The sequence below is a fragment of the Solanum lycopersicum genome, chromosome 4, assembly GCF_036512215.1.
Source record: "Solanum lycopersicum chromosome 4, SLM_r2.1".
In the NCBI taxonomy this organism is placed as follows: Eukaryota; Viridiplantae; Streptophyta; class Magnoliopsida; order Solanales; family Solanaceae; genus Solanum; species Solanum lycopersicum.
The window spans coordinates 66257242-66274585 of record NC_090803.1 but is presented as its reverse complement, the minus strand read 5'-3'; the positions used below and the strand labels follow the sequence as shown (position 1 = coordinate 66274585).

The 17344-nt window shown below is 35.2% G+C and overlaps 1 protein-coding gene across 5 annotated transcripts; it reads left to right on the top strand.

The window, feature by feature from the left end:
* Nucleotides 1-2688: 2688 nt before the first annotated feature.
* Nucleotides 2689-17249, top strand: LOC101254789 (uncharacterized). Of its 5 annotated transcripts, none has more exons than XM_069297448.1 (17): nt 2696-2837; nt 5072-5283; nt 6083-6219; nt 6328-6438; nt 6522-6623; nt 6801-6909; nt 7008-7208; nt 7687-7855; nt 8046-8127; nt 8225-8318; nt 8395-8508; nt 9093-9189; nt 10238-10331; nt 14496-14568; nt 15766-15939; nt 16064-16186; nt 16779-17249. In XM_069297448.1, the coding sequence occupies exons 1-17, from the start codon at nt 2825-2827 to the stop codon at nt 16938-16940; spliced, it is 2067 nt and encodes a 688-aa protein (XP_069153549.1). In that variant the 5' UTR covers nt 2696-2824; the 3' UTR covers nt 16941-17249. The 5 variants fall into 5 exon arrangements, with proteins under 5 accessions (XP_004238242.2, XP_069153549.1, XP_069153551.1 ...); XM_026030867.2 differs by lacking the exon at nt 8395-8508 and adding an exon at nt 3825-4089 and having other exon boundaries at nt 2704-2837; XM_069297449.1 differs by lacking the exon at nt 2696-2837 and adding an exon at nt 3972-4089.
* The last annotated feature ends 95 nt before the right edge of the window (nt 17250-17344 follow it).

The following is a 17344-nucleotide window of genomic DNA, read 5'->3' as shown; positions in this document are numbered from 1 at the left end:
CGTTAACTTTAAAGGAAGCTTTATTTATAAACGCTTCTGCATTAGCTGCATCATCATCCTGCTAAAGAAGGAATTGGAACACCGTTAGAAACTTAGAATGCCAAAGAGAACCACAATAATGGAAGTTGACTTAACTTTTTCAGATATTGCATATAAACAACAGACAATAGCAGGGTGCATAGTAGCAGTACAGGAACCAAATCTACAACTCTAATTTCCCTTTTGATAGTAAGCAGAACAATACAATTGAAAGGAAACCAAGATACTTAGAATGTACATAGCACACTAGTTAACAAGTCACATTAGCACCGTAAAAGGTTTACTCATCAAGAAGAAAGACAACATGCTACATATTCATTTGTTACCTTTTTCTTTAAAATCAGTGCACACTCATTTGTTTCCTACTAACGTTCCTGAAAGTATTTAACGATTCAGAACTAGACCAAATTTCTAACCGAGGAACACCGATTCCGTCAGCCAGGTAAACATTCTTCTTATAGCTCTTGCTCAATTCCTTTTGTGGCCTCTTTCTTTTCCCAGTATGATACTTCGAAGATGCTTACATTTACTGTCTTTTCTTTTTTTTACAACACGGCCATCAGTATTAATTGAGAACCTCCCAGAAAAGGTTTCTACTTTCAACAAACTTAACATTGACGGATCCTCATTAGGAAAACCAAGCCAGGGGGAATCGGCAGGGTGGCGTGATTCGAAACATAAATGGTGATTGGAGAGAATATCTATCACCACAAGTACTCTTAACAAATTGCTAGCTCTTATGCAGAAACTTCAGGTTATCGAGAGCTAAACACACACATGCGCGAGATATGTTTTCTAATTTATTAAATTATTGGTTATCAATTTATTTAGAGTAACTTTTTTTTAATGAACACGGTATAATTTAACTCCCTCCTAAAATATAATTTAGAATTTACTATAGCCGCATAAACAAAAAGAAAATTTCCATTAATTTTTTTTCTTTACATGTTTCTAAAGATAACATATCAAATAGATTATACGAAATCAACTATATTTAAAACGGAAAAGGGCCTAAAATACCTTTGAAGTATTTTAAATGGTACAAAATTACCCTTCATCCACCTATTGGCTCCAAAATGCCCTTTACTCCAAAATACCCTTGTCATCCACCTTTGGGTTCAAAATTGACCATTTTTTTAATTGTTTTAAAATTAAACTCTTTAAATATTTTTTAAAATATTTGGCGTTCAACTATTGATTATAATTTTAATTTATTAATATAATATATAAACCAACCACTACCCACTCATTACTAACTAAACCTTACTCAATTAATAATCCAATTTTAATATCAAAATCTTCGTAAACACTACTAAAACACGATGAAATTATAGATTCCTGAAAATGACATCCAAAATTATTCGAGTCCGAATTTAAGCTCCAACTAAATTTAAGTTGAGCCGCTTATTTAGGATGAGACTTTTAATAGGATTCTCTTTCAAGATTGAATTATAAATTTATGATTAAAGGTAAAGAAGTAATATATCCCGAATTAATTCATGCACTTTTTTAAAATATAATTTTAGAAATATTTATGATTTGTTTTAAAACCTTTAATATATTATTTTGAAAAAAAGTTACTTATGAAGTAACATCACATAATTGAGACGTAAAAATAATTAAGATGAACATAGTCAGACTTTTAAGTTTATCGGTGATTTTTATTTAGCCTTGAATGTATGATAATTTACTTCTATAATTTTTAAGTACACTCAATTGGCAGTAGCTTGCATTAATAATATGACGGGTATATTAAGAGGAATTTAATTAGTAATGGGTAGGTAATGGATTGATTTATAAATTATACTAATAAGTTAAATTATAACAAATAGTTGAGCACCACGTATTTTAAAAAATATTTAAATAGTTTAAATATAAATCCGTTAAATAAGTGGTCAATTTTGAACCAAAAGGTGGATGACAAGGGTATTTTGGACCCAATAGGTGGGTGGGAAGGATATTTTGGAGCCAATAGCTGGAGTGAGAGTAATTTTATACCATTTTCAATACTTTGAGGATATTTTAGGCCCTTTTCCGTATTTAAAATACTAAAAGCATAGATAGTGAACAACAAGTTGAAAAATATATTGGGTTCAATGATAATAATATTTGACTCAAAATATTTAAACAAAAAAAAATTATTCATAAATCTAATGAGGTCCGCGCGAAGCGCGGATATGTTAACTAGTACATTTATAATCATTATCTTGTTAATGGCTTGTGAAAATATGACAAGTAATAGTGAATGGATGAAATAGTAATATTCGTGATGATTCCTGTTATGATTAGATTTGGAACAATCAAATAGTCCAAATCCATAATGATATTTGTACAGTCTAGAATTTCATTTGGAGATATAAATTATAAGTATAAATTATTGTTTTTAAAATTAAATTGTTTTTAATTATGAAAATATAAATTTTTAAATACACTTTTGGAAAATGTCAAATAAATTGAACGTATACTTTTGATTTTATTGTCAAACAAGCTTTAGTGGTGTTGGGCCAGAGTAGAAATTCCGGATTGAGTTCTTTTGAAGCAAGGCCCAGATCGAGATAAGATCCGGGTCGGGTTGCGAATCCACGTGGCACAATGCACCTTTGCAACTTTTAACATATATTCCACTTCTACCCCTTCACTGGTAGTTCATCAGCTACATATAAACCTCAATACAACTAGAGTATCGACTACTGTCATTTCATCTGTGCGTAGTCACAAAGCACGATCATCACCTGGAAACTGGAAATCGATAGCGGAAACTCTCTCTACCTTCGTAACTACACTGATGGAGAACTCCGGTTAGTTTATCACTGTCCACAAAAATAATCTTAAGATCCCTCGAATTTCACGTCATTCCGATTCAATTTCGTGCGAGTTTCTCCGTCTGATGAAGTTGAAATTTGTTCCTAATTCCTTTTTGATTTTATAGTTTCTTAATGTTGTTTGTGTATCGTGTTAATCATGTTAAAATGGTAGGAGCTTGGTGTTTAACTAAGGAGGTTTAGGATTTTGTGAGTAAGTTTGTAGTTTCGTATTGTTTTGAGATTAGACTTTGTTTGGTATAAGCAGAGGGCGAGCATTTTGGTTTAGGATTGTGTTGTATGTGTGTGTACTGGATCAGCCTCTAGTAGGATTCCATGATTACCACCTAAAATGGCGGTAATCGGGGTTAGAATAGTAGAATCTGATGAGCAAACAGCTCTATTATCAGTTGTTGTTTGGATTTAGATAATAGCTTTCAGTATGGAGTGATCCAAATTGTTTACCTGTTCTCTATCCATTTTTTGACCAGTTAGATATCACATTTTACATCTCAGTGCTGATGACATTGAGCCTAGACTTTTTTGACAAAAGTCTAAATATAGCAAACCGCGCTATGCATGTATTAGGAAATAACAATCACAGGTAAAATATAATTTCCAGTGACGTGTACACGGGATTGTTGACATGGAAATGTTCTGAGGCCTGAGTGAATAGGGGCCAAACAAGGTTGAGAGATTGATTTCATGGAAAAATGTTGCATGTTCTGGCTATTAAACGCTACAACAAGAAAAAAAGATGTTACATGAAAGATAACATTTATGGGTGCATATGAAAGCTGTTACCTTATTGTAGACTTTGTTATGGCCATACCTACATTTTTGGTTTGGTTTTTAAATCGAGTGTCCCTCTCATTAATACTATCAGAACAACTTATGATAATACATGCCATAACCCACTTGATACAACATAACACTTGTACATGATAATCTGGGATGATATGCTAACTGCTGCTTAATTTCCAGGTTGTTTTGATTTTCGATGGAAAAATAATCCATGGTTGCTGTCCAATACTCCAATTTACCATAACATGCTTTGTCATCATTTATCCCCTCCCCCCCCCCCCCTCCTCCTCCTCCTCCTCCTCCTCCTGGTCCTGCCCTACTCCGGTCTTTCATTTATCTGAGTGTCTATTGCATCTAGATCTTATAGCTCTTTTGCCAAAAGTTGAGTATCAGAGCTAAATCTCAGCTTGGTATGCAAATCAGGCGGGAAGGGACCTTTCGTACAGTAAGTAATAGAGACAGAAGTATATTCAGCGGAAATTTTTCAACATACCCAAGTTTCAACTCTTCTTGTGGAGATGTATCTGTCAAAAAATTATCTTATCTATTATTGTGATGCTTGCAGCATGCTTATTAAATCTGAATTGACCAGTTGAGTTATGGTAAGTAAAACTGGAATTACCTTGACATATGGACCTTTTTACTGTATTCTGGTCTAGTGAACCTGATAAGGCACGTATTTTCCATATAAATTCAAAGAGGAAGAAGCGAAGAAAGATAGGAGAAGATAATGATTTGCATCTTCTCAAATTCTTGGAGGTTTCACCCATGGAGCAATGAGCAGTATCTTACCGTTATTAGGAGTTGTTTGGTAGTTTCTTATGGTTACTACTTACTAGAAGTTATCTATCCTTATACTAAATAGTTATGAACTAGTTATAGTTATCTATTATATAATAGGAGATCTAGGAAATAAGTAGAGGGGTGGTAATATATCTTTTATATGCAAAGGTTGTTCTAAGAGATACGAGATACTTGTCTCTCTTTGTATTTTCTATTGTTCGAGATACGAGATACTTGTATCTGTCTTTGTATTTCCTGTTGTTTTTATTCAGTATTAAACTTCGGGTTCTATCAGAACCTTACAATTCCACAGACCCAAGATGGGTCCCTTTCTTCACTAATGCCATCATGCATATAGGACACATGTATTAAGTTTCCAAGATGATGTTTTAATTGAAGCATCTATGACATCAACGGCTTTTCTTTGTTTCCATTTTCTTTTTTCTTTTAGTCTCAAATGCGGAACATGAACAGTCTCACTTTTTTTTGGTGTCTGTGGGTTGGTGGTGGGGTCACTTTTCTTATAAAGTCTCTTACCTGGGAGTAATGTGCATTAACTCTCTTCAAAGTGCAATTATTTACATAGTAATGGAGTGGTGTTTCAGATTACGTCTTCTTTTGTTTGAACTTGGATATTTGTGTAGGGGACCACCAGGAGATGGTTGTTCCACCAGTTGAAGGTGTTGCTGGTGGTGGGACAGCTTATGGATGGAGTGACACTGGAGTAAATGATCCAAGACCATTAAGGGGTGCAATCGATCCTACAAAAGTTCCATCTTCGGAGTTATTGAATGTGTGGTGCATGCCAAACACTGCTAATGTCGGACCACAAGACATGCCTCGTGATTTAGAATCTGTACGTGTATAATGTATCTGGCGCTACATATGCTGATGATGATATTTTTGTGATACATAAATTTTGTGACCGTTTCAAAACATTAAAATTTTCTTTTTTTGGGAAACATTGAGTCCTCACTGTTGGATGTTGGAACTATCAAAAATGTTTGTTATAATTTCTTTTGGGAAGGGGAGCCTTGGTGAAACAGTAAGAGTTGTTTCCATGTGCCTAGAAGGTCACAGATTAAAGCCATGCATAGAGTCTCCTGCAGAAATATAATATACAGCTGTGTAAAAAAATCCATCCTGGTCTGGTACTTTTTTGGACCCGTGTTCCCAGAAGGTCACGGCTTAAAGCCATGGATACAGTCTTTTGCAGAGATGTAACATACGACTGGGTACAATTAACCCATTGGGTCTGACCATTCTTTGGACTCGTGCATAATGAGAGCTTAGTGCACCAAATTGACCTTTTGATTATCGTTTGTCCTTTTAGCTCATTATTAGGTGGATGTTATAGTTGAAACTAAATGTTCCCCTGCATATCATACAGATTATTCCACTTCTGTTCTTTGTTTGTTACTCACTCTTAGCACTCCCTTAGGTTGAATTACTCTTGGAAAGTACGGAATGGCCTTTTATTTTGTCTCTGTCTCTCTCTCTTGTGGGGGTTATAGGAAAACACTAAAGTTTCATATATGCTTATGCATTTGTTGCTTAAAATATTATATTTCATTATCAAAAGGTGAAGTTTGAAATTCTGTTATCATTCTGGTCGTAAGATTTTCTTGGTATGTGACTCGGAATTTATCTTGTAGATATCACTATTAACAGCAAGAAATGAAAGAGAAAGCATTCAGATTGCTATAAGCCCAAAAGTTTCTTGGGGTGGATCTGGAATTGCTGGAACTGTGCAGGTTCAGTGTACTGATCTCTGCTCACCCTGTGGTTCTAGGTTTGCCACTACTCATGTTCTTAGCTTCATTTGCACCTATCTAGGATATGATGTGAAGTTATGGATTCTGTTTTTGGTGAAGCTACTGATGATATTGGTTGATTGCAGATTGGCAGTTGGCCAGTCGCTGACATTGCGCAGAGTGGCACCCATTTTGGGAGTTCCTGATGCACTTGTTCCACTCGATATGCCTATCTGCCAACTTAACCTTTTTCCTGGGTATAGACATGATACTCCCATTCATATCATTTATGTTGATTAGAATTAAGTCTGAGTCATGATTATTGTGACACGCTTTGCAGAGAAACTACAGTAATTTGGTTATCAATAGACGTCCCGAGTGAACAGACACCAGGGCAATATGAGGGAGAAATCATCATTTCCGCCTCCAAAGCTGAAGCAGAGTGATTGTCTATCCTCTCTACTTCAGTTATATATTTGTATATCAGTTTTGGAATGTCCGACATCACAACCAATATTGTCCTGAAGATTCTCTTTTTCTTTTTTTTTTTTTTTGGGGGGGGGGGGGGGATAATGTGGAGTAGTTAATTAAATATTTTTCAACCTCTCTGTTGAAACAGATATACAAACCAATGCCTGAGCAAACTGGAGAAGCATCAATTATACAGAGAACTGAGAGACTGCGTTGATACTGTGGAGCCCTTAGAGGGGAAACCATTGGAAGAAGTGGTTGGTCTCTTTGAAATTACATGCCTCATATGAACTCTTATAATTCCTCAAGTTGTATTTGCCAAGCTGCTGCTCATAATGAGTTTTTTTTGTTTTAGGTAGAAAGGGTCAAATCTGCAACTTCATCTTTAAGAAGAGTTCTTCTATCCCCATTGTTTTCTGATTTCTTTTCAGATAATGGGCCCATAGATATGATGGAAGAGGATGCTTTTTCTAGCCTTTCAATCCGTTTGAAAATAAGTTTGACAGTCTGGGACTTTGTGCTTCCAGCTACCCCTTCTGTCCCTGCTGTGATTGGTGTATCCTTTTTTGTACACTGGTGTTAGATATTATATCAAGCCATTAAACTGGTTGTGGAGAATTGCTCCTGGTCACTGATTGCTATCAATTGAATTCACGCGATTTTTGATTTGTCAGGCTTGATTGCCAATTAATTTGTAATCTATTGCATCATGTTGACTTAACATTTTGCCTGCGTACAATTGATTTGACCGTTCCCTTTTCCTAATTGACGAGCTTCTTCTTTGGGATGTCCTCCATTTCTGTTTACTGATGTATTTTTACGAGTCTATTCACGTTTTGTGTGGTGGTAGTTCTTTGTCCTTCTTTTCATTCATTCATGTAAACTAGAATATCATAGCAGACACCTGGAAACCGCAAATATTCTGCCATTCTATCCTTTACTCTCTCTTTACTTACTAGTGACTGCTGGTACTAGTCTCTGTGATAAAGCAACTGAATTTTTGAATGAGGATGGAGTCCTTTAATTCTGTCTAGATATCTGATACTGTTATTGAAGATCGATTTGGGGTTGAGCACGGAAGTAATGAATGGTTTGAGCTGTTAGATCAGCATTTCAAATGGCTACTTCAGTATCGAATCAGTCCATACTTCTGCAGGTGGGGCAACGGCATGAGAGTTTTGACATACACCTCACCATGGCCAGGTAATATATGATGCTTATTGCTTAGTATACCTGTACTTGTGAAACTCTCGTTCTTCTAGATCTACTTGAAGTCTTGAATAGATAAGTTTGTAAAGGTGCTGAATGGAGACTCTAGTTTTATTCTCCTACTGGCTTTTACTCCAAGTGTATCTACAATAAACTAAAATTTCTGTCTCTAATGCTGTTCTAGCTGACCATCCAAAATCAGACGAGTATTTCTCTGACCCTCGTCTTGCGGCATATGCTGTACCTAATGGTCCGATAGTCCCCTGGTATGATGGACAATTTTTTGCCAAAAGTTCTAGGATAGTAGGATGTATGTTGTGTACAAGTTGATCAGTTTACTTTTGTTCCTTAATTTGGCATTAGCGGCGATATTGCGAAGGACTACTTACGAAGGGAGGTAGAGATATTAAGAACAAAAAAACATTGGAGGAAAGCATACTTCTATCTGTGGGATGAGGTAAGTAAGCAGATTGAATTGCTATTTTTTTATAACATATACGACAAACTTTTTATTGTTCTAGTGATACTTGCAGTTCAAAGTCAAGTATCCACCTGTTTGTAGCTGGGACATGGTCTTTACTCTTTCTTCTTTCGTAGATGAGAAACATCATTTTCCTGAAATATGTTGTTTGTCGTTACAACACCAGGCAACAACTATTCCTCAATAACAAACTTTGTATTCATACATATATATATATATATATAAATATATATATATATATAAATATATATATATATATAAATATATATATAAATATATATATATATATATATATAAATATATATATATATACACATACACACACACACACACACATGACGTGTATATAAATATCCTATTTTATGCTTTAAACCGGTAAATCCTTTTATCCATACAAAAAATGGGAAACCATACGGTGTACAGACTTATAGTGTTTTAACTGTCTTTTAAAAAAAGGTAAGACAATCATGGGATGGACTAATTTTTTTTTCTTCCATTCGAAAAGGCTGTTTGTGTAAGACCCAATGTGATCCGACCCTTCCCCATAGCCTGTGCATGGTGGGAGCTTAGTGCACCGGGCTAACTTACTTTCCCTATTCAAATACTAACACTGTACATTGTTTTATTCCTTTCCTTTACCCCCTTGAATATAATTTTACTTTTCACTCACTTTCCCTACTTCGGGCAATTGATGGTAACTACCTATCTTTATGACTTTGTTCTAAATTAGTTTTGTTTGCATTTGTTCAGCCTCTTAACATTGAACAATATACTTCCCTCCGCCGCATGGCCAGTGATATTCATGCCTATGCACCTGATGCTCGTATTCTGACAACTTATTACTGCGGTGAGCATCAGATTTCTCTTCATCACATGTATTTATTTCAATGAGATGTTGTGCCTGATAGCTATATGTCTATTTCTGTATCTTCTGTTGCTCTTTGGATTGAAGAAATCTATCTACTAACTAGAATTGTGCTATATCTGTTTGGATGATGGACCTACTGTGCTATATTTCATAAGCCAAATATGCGAGGACAGATTGAGTTGTGGAGTTGAAACAAAAAGCACATTTTTTGCTGCCAACCCACTCTGAATCATATGATAAGCTGCTGATTGGAGAGTATTTGCTGTCACATTTAGTGTTGAAACTCCTGCTTCTTATGGACACTTCAAATAGAAACGGAAGAACAGTAGAAATTCTTCATCTAGGGATTACTGAGTCTCGTTGGTGCCTCTGTTTATGGCCAGTTCTTGCAGAAAATTCTGTATTTAACACACTTATTACTTGAGTGCGGCGTTATTCTTACTCTGTCTGAAATAATTTTTTAGAGGGATATTGCTTTGTCTCATATTATTCTGGATGTCAATGATTTCTTGGAACATATGCAGCTGTTGTGCTAATGTAACTAGTGTGTGCTATTTGTTGAGACACATTTTAAGGTGAAAATATTAGATATGTCCCAGTTATGTATGGTTTTGCAATTCCATCTTGGTGCATTTATCCTCTACACTTACATTTGGAACACTTAATTGATTTCTTGATGACTTGGAAACTGAGAGGGTTACCATGCCTTGAAGTAATTGACATCAACTTTCTGGCGATTCTGTTTGCTTTATCTGAAATTCAAAGGTAAAATTTGAGTGCTGTCACTGACAGAAGCATCAAATGAAGCTTCATCTGAAACAATCTCACATGATTTTTGATCTTTTTTTTTTGAGAAAGCACATGAACTTTGATCTTTTTTTTTGAGAAAGCACATGATTTTTTATTTTTGTGATTGACAAACTAGATATTTATGTCTCTCTTTGGCCTAGATCTGTCTGAATATTCTTTGGTAATTGTTATTTGCGTGTATAACTTTCTTCACATGGTTACTGTTCTTATTTTATAGGACCAAGTGATGCACCTCTTGCTACAAATAACTTTGAGGCTTTTCTGAAAGTTCCTGCGTTCCTACGTCCTCATACTCAGATATATTGCACAAGGTAGTGATTTAGTTTCTTGAGAAATCCTTTGTTTTATTTCCAATGTACAAGTATGAGAACGACCAAGGAACTATTACATTAAAAAATGAATGTTGTGATTAGTTTTTACCTACCTTATAAATAAAAGAATGTGGTGATTAGTAAAAGAACCGAGAAGTTTATTTTGTTAGTATTGTAGCTCAGATGGATGGAATACAAACACTGCCCTTTGTGAGAACTCACTGAATAAATTGGGTATTAATTCAGTTTTGGATGAGATAATCTGGAAGTCTCATTATCTGAGCCAAGTTCAGTGATTTGAAGTAGTTGAATTTGCTATCTTTTGATTTGGTATAGTGAAAGCATCACGTTCTCATGGATTAGCTTATGTCTTAGTTAACAAGTTTGAGCCCTGTGCCAAGTGAACTAGGTCCAGTATATCAGTGGAGAAGGGTAGGAAATTCTGCCCCATTATCCCCGAGTTTTGGTTGGAAATTCATTTATACTGAAACATCATAGTTTACTACTGCATCTCTTCAATTTTAGAGACCTGCTGATGTATTTCTTTCCATATATCATACCCACTAGTTTCGGACACGTGCCCAAGCAAGCACTACATATGGTATAAGTCAATATTAGACCACATTATAACGAGTATTACAAACCGTTCGGCAGGAAAATACAAGTTGAAATAGATGAGCAATCAACCTGTCCAGGTGACTTCTTCTTTGGATGCCAAATGATTTGATATTCTCTGAACCTGCAAAATTTGAACAACTAAGGACGTGTTTGGTACAAATGAAAATGTTTTCCATGAAAAGTGTTTTTTTTGAAAATAAGTGGGTTTCTTACTTATTTCGTTGTGTTTGGTACATAAGCAAAAAAATATTATGCTGAAAATATTTGTAGATAATCTTCTAATAGGGGTGAGGCTAAGGGGGTGGTGGGGATGGGGCTAAGGGAGTCCGGTGAAGATGAGGTGCGTTAGGAGGGTGGGGAGGACACAATAAATGTGGAATGTCACTCGTGGAATTTATTTTCCCTACTTTAAGTTATTTTCCTCATTTTTAAGGAACTTGTTTTCCTAAAGAAAATATCCTCCTAAAACTTTGACCAACCGATCATGAGAAATGTGGAGTGTCACTTGTGGAATTTATTTTCCCTACTTTCACTAGGGAGGTTATTAACCTCATTTTTAAGGAACTTATTTTTCTAAAGAAAATGTTCTCCAAAAACTTTGACCAACCGATCATGAGGAAATTAGTAAACACTTTCTTGGAAATATTTTCCTCCATACCTAGTGCACCCTAAATTAAGTTTGGTATTAAGAATGTTTACTGAGTTACATCTTTGTGTTATAAGGTGCAGACATGTAATACATTTGTATGTTATCCAATACTTCCTTATAGAGATGATGTTCTTGGCGTATGTCTCCTATGTCAATGCAGACAACTAATGAAGCAGGCAATGTAGCAACTAATGAATATAATACAAGATTGAGATAGTATTACTTATTCATCAATCAATACCTATTCGTCAACGAATATTAGCTACCAAAATACCCTCAACTATATATTGTTATTGGATTTACCTCGGAGGTACTACCGGATAAATCATAATGGCAAGCAAAGAAGAGCTATGAAACAATGTATACCTATCAGCAAGTTGAAGAGAGATGCAATAAATGAGGTAATTCAAAGAAGTAACAACTAATGAATATAACACAAGATTGAGATTGTATTACCTGTTTGTCAATGAATATTAGCTGCCAACGGGCACCCTCCCCATTAGCATTTCTGTACTCCCTTTATTCAACTTCTTCGAATTACTAAAACCTTAGTCACCCATTCTGTTTTATTACCAATCTAGTGCTAACCGGTAATTGAATTACAACAAAGAGTTTGTAATATAGGAAAACCACAAAGACATAAGATACTATATGTTCTTTCATAGTAATTATTTTTTGTAGCAATTATTTAACATTTAATAGATTTCATCAAATCACATGCGAAGTCTTAATAATTAAGTAACATATAAATTATCCAAAAATGTGTAATGTTTTGCATGTTGGAAAACATATCATGTGTAATCCCACAAGTGGGGTTTGGGGAGGGTGGCGTACGCGACCTTATCCTTATCTTGTGAAGGTAGAAATATTGTTTTCGATATACCCTCAACTCGAGGAATACATCAAAAACAAGTATGAAAAGGATATATAGTAGTGGAGAAGTCATGCAGAAAATAATAGGGAAGAAAAACAGTAGCAATAACCAACTACACGACAATCAAAGCAAAGGAAACAAAAATAATGATAAAATCATAGAATAAGACAGTAGAAGTGTAATAATACAAATACAGAGAAGGAAAACTAGACAATGCTGGACCACCCACTAACCTTCTTCCCTGATCCTCGATTTTCATATTCTCTTATCTAGGTTTATGTCCTTGGCATGTTGCTGGTGTGTCATCTCTCGCTTATTCACCTCTTCGGCCTACTTCTACCTCTCCTCATCCCGCCGAAGTCAATCTCTCGCATATCCTCACTAGAGCATCTGTATCTCTCCTCTTCATGTGCTCGAACCATCTCAGTTTGCCTCCCTCATCTTTTCTACCATAGAGGCCACTCCAACCTTGTCCCGAATATCTTCATTCCTAATCTCTTATAGTTCTTCTGGAAATGTGTAAAGTTTTGCAACCTGGAGAGCCCATAAATTTATAGAAGGCATTCTTTCCATGCAACAATTTATCATCTATTACCGGTATAAATTAGCTTTTAATATGATGTCATTAAATAAGAACCCTTTTGATAATCGTTCATATTGATACTGGGGTTTTGTTTCCTTAAACGTGTAGTTTTTAATTTTTTTAGGATGAGGGATAGTTTAGTCGATCTACTTTTCAAGGGTATTTCCATAAACCAACTTCCCTCTTTTAGAATATTATATGGATTTTTTTTTGGACAAAAATCTTGTTTTCTTTTTCTGTAGTTCTTTTCCTCTCATGCTTTAGTTGTTATGTTGCCGTTACTTGAATTCTGAACCAGTCGATGTTAAATGAAATTACTTTTTAAACAATGTTGGTTGCTCACTCATACTTTATGAGAACCATTGACTGGAATATTAAGCCAACTATTCATGTTTGCCCTGATTCACGATTAGAGGTTGGAGACAAAGCCTAAAAGAATTCAATTAATGAGCTCTTTTATACTACTTCCTTTATCTAAAAGAATGACAAAGGTTGGCGAGAATTCTGATTTCGATTTAATTGTTTTTAAATGACATTTATATATCTACGAATAACATAGAAGTACCATGAATCAACTTTCTATTTAAAATATTTACAATTGTTTGAATAAATCCCCAATAAACTAGTTGTGCATACTTCCGTTCTCCTTCCTTTTCTGTTTTTTGATCACCACTTGTTGCATCTGGAGACCTTGTCAGTATTCTCTTCCTTATTGATCACTTACTAGCAGGGGCAGATCCATATGGAATATTGGTTCAGTGGTGACAAGTTGCTCCGTTTGAGGTTGAGGTCAGGGGTTCGATTCCCACTGGCCTCTGTTTTCATTCCTTTGTAATTAATTAATCAATAAGGGCTTCATTTGCGTGCCCTTGCATTTACCAAATATCCAGCCCCTTTTTTCTTGTAATAAATAGGTTTCAAATCCCAGATTTCTTTTTTGAATTGTATGAATAAAAGTTTGACCTTCTTTTCTCCTGTTTTCCTTTTCTTTACCGGTTTTAATTTGCACAGGTTTTGTTTCTTCCTTTTTTTCTTTCATGGTCACTATCTTTGGTTTCATCAACGAAGTACATAAAAAATGATGTACTAATAGGATTTATGATGAGCAGGATGCGGGGAGACTCGCATGTTCTCTTCTTATATTATTTGAATGGTTATTTAGTTTGCTATATAGACGTAAGATATTTGAAAATGTAAGTAATGATGCTACTATTGACGTTTGAAGTATGAAAACTCGTCGCGGACAACTATAAATGAATGATATTCCCTTTGTGGATATAATATTAACTATACTTTGCTCTTTAACTTGTTGTCACCATGAAATTTTATATTATTTAAATAAAAGCGTCCATCTTAAGAGCAATGGTGCACCTATGCTCTTAAAATCCGGGATATGCCTCTGCTTACTAGGCTTTTTAACGTATTTCCTTGTCTATTCAGCGAATGGGTTATTGGTAACAGAGAGGATCTGGCGAAGGATATTATCGCGGAGATACAAACAGAAAACGGAGAGGTAATAAAAATGTATAAACTGTTTTTTAATGGATTATTTTATGGAGTAAACAGTGGATCACTATAATTACTTTTAGACTCTCGTTAAATGAGGAAAGGAAAACGATGCAGAGAAGTGTCATACAGATTAATGCGATAAGATAAGTTATTGCCTGGTTCCTTGCTGATATCACATTCATGTTTTCTCCCTTTGCTTTTTTCCTCTAATGCAATAAGATAAGTTATTGCCTGCAGACACTGCTGACAATTAACTCTTATTTTGTGGACTAGAGCTTAGCATCAGAGATTCTAGGATAGCCAATGGTTTTAATACATGATTCCATATGCTATATATAGGATATTCTATTTTAGTTACAAGATCAGATGGCACCTTGTTTATCATGGATTTCTTCACTGGTGGATAAGAGGACTCTATCTTAGGTCTCACATCTTTTTATGGATGAATATTCCTTTCTTCGTAAAGAATTTATGCGTGATTTTTATTGGAAAAAATGTATGCTTGATTGGGAAGAAAAAACGAAGTTAAGGAATCTATGCAAATTGGGACCCTGTCAAGTTCTAACTTATGTGCATGATTTATCCACAAATGGGTTTAGCAAAGGCCACTTCAAATGATTAACATTCTACTCATCTGTCTGTATGGAAGTAGTTGATCACTGCTAGTGTATATGACATTGATTCATAAGGACATTAGAGAGACATGAGATAGTTTTAGCATTTTACTTTTTCTCTTCCAATGAAATTTGGCATCTTATTTCGAGAAGCTATTCTGAAGCTTTATAACTAATGAGGTTTCCCTAAGTTTAGTACTTCCCTAACGTGTTTGAGAGTGTTGTTGCAGCCTAGATGTACCCAGTAAATGCTCTGTGAAGTTGGCACTATTTGAATGGGTTAATGATTAATTAGTCTTCTACATGAATGTGGATCTTCAAGTTTTGTTGTATGATATGCAGGATTGAGATTATTTCATTTCAATACCTCCTCTATGTTGCTCTTTGGATAATCTTAAAACATTTTGGCTATATATCCTTTAAATGTTTTTCTTATTTCTGTACGTATTATATGAATGAACTAAATTTCTTTTAAGAGCTCATGCAAGACTATCAGCATTGTTAACCAAAAAAATAAGAAAAGACTGGCAGTATATTCCTGATGTATGCATCACCTGTTGGCATGGTGCTTGTTATGTTCGTTGCAGGAGTGGTGGACATATGTATGCTTGGGACCAGGTGATCCTCATCCCAACTGGCACTTGGGGATGCGAGGCACTCAACACCGTGCTGTGATGTGGCGTGTGTGGAAAGAAGGTGGAACAGGTTTCTTATATTGGGGTGCCAACTGCTATGAGAAGGCAACAGTTCCTAGTGCTGAGGTTAGTGCATCCCTATGCATGACACGAAACTGATGGATAAATTATGTCGTACAGGTTGATGGTTGTGAAATAATTTATATATATTTTTCTCTTCATGCCTGATTCGAGTAATATTTGTCTGCAGATTAAGTTCAGGCGTGGCCTTCCTCCAGGTGATGGAGTTTTATTCTATCCTGGTCAGGTGTTCTCATCATCTCAGCAACCTGTTGCTTCACTGAGACTAGAGAGGCTCTTGAGTGGCTTACAGGTATTTTTCATATTGACTTATTTCCTCTTTAAGTAATATTTTTGCACTTCCGTAGAGAGCCATCAACCATGAAGTCCCTTGATCTTTTATGGATGAAAGGTGCAATGTTGTCTGTTTTACGCAGAACAGAGAATTTGATGCACTGTGAAAAAAAAACATGTTTGAGCGATATCCTTTTGATGAACTGCAGGGTTTAGTAATTACATCCTTTCTTGGTTTCAATTTAATTTGCTTTCTCTTGTCACTTCCTATTTTCAGAAACTTGATACTTCTTTTTCCTTCTCTCATTCCGTTTAATATGAACGTTTGCCGATGTTGTTCTGTTTGGATTACACTTCTTCAGTTATAATGTTTTTCTGCATTTTATTTAATGAGATATCTCCTAGTAAATAGAACTCCCTCTCCTTAGTTTCCTCTATTACGTTTCCATAGTAATAGAAGTTCTATCCCGAATAAAGTAATAATTAGAAGAAAGAAAGATGTTAAATCTACCTATAAATCATTCAATTCTTTTTAATCTCATATTGTCTGATCACCTTTTCATTTTCCTTAATTGTATTCACTCCTCTTTTTTCATGACTGATTTTCTTAGGATATTGAGTACCTCAAGCTGTATGCTTCAAGATATGGTAGGGATGAAAGCCTCAACCTTTTGGAGAAGACAGGAATGTATCTAGGGCCTGAGCGCTACACTTCGGAACACAGACCAATAGATGTCATGAGGGGTGAGGTTTACAGGACATGCCAATCGTAAATTTGAAGCTCGAGTTTGATGACACCCATCTGTATCAATGTAAAGCATCTCAATCATATCGGTTTGTATGATGTATATTTATAGATTTGAGAAAACAATCTTGAGTTATACATCTCAATCATATTTACTAGGTCAAAACAGAGTATATTTAAGTCAGTTTGCCCTGATCTGTACATATTATCATGTTCAAGTAATAGTAGTAAATGCATGGTGTCGCTGTAATGTGATTTTGTATTTTGAAGATGAATTATGGCTGATTCAATTTCAGTACAACTGAATATATCGTATCATAGGTTACTTAGACTAAAATTTGAACGATCTTTATCACTCTTAGAAACCCCATGACATAAAAATATCACAGGGTAGCCTACTCGGACACCACTGCATAACTTGTAGCCCATTTT

What these genes read in the sequence shown, in the direction of transcription:
- LOC101254789 (XM_069297448.1), top strand. An exon ending in TGCCTCGTGATTTAGAATCT is followed by an intron (nt 5,284 to 6,082) that starts GTACGTGTATAA and finishes TTTATCTTGTAG; the next exon opens with ATATCACTATTAACAGCAAG. An exon ending in ATACACCTCACCATGGCCAG is followed by an intron (nt 7,856 to 8,045) that starts GTAATATATGAT and finishes ATGCTGTTCTAG; the next exon opens with CTGACCATCCAAAATCAGAC.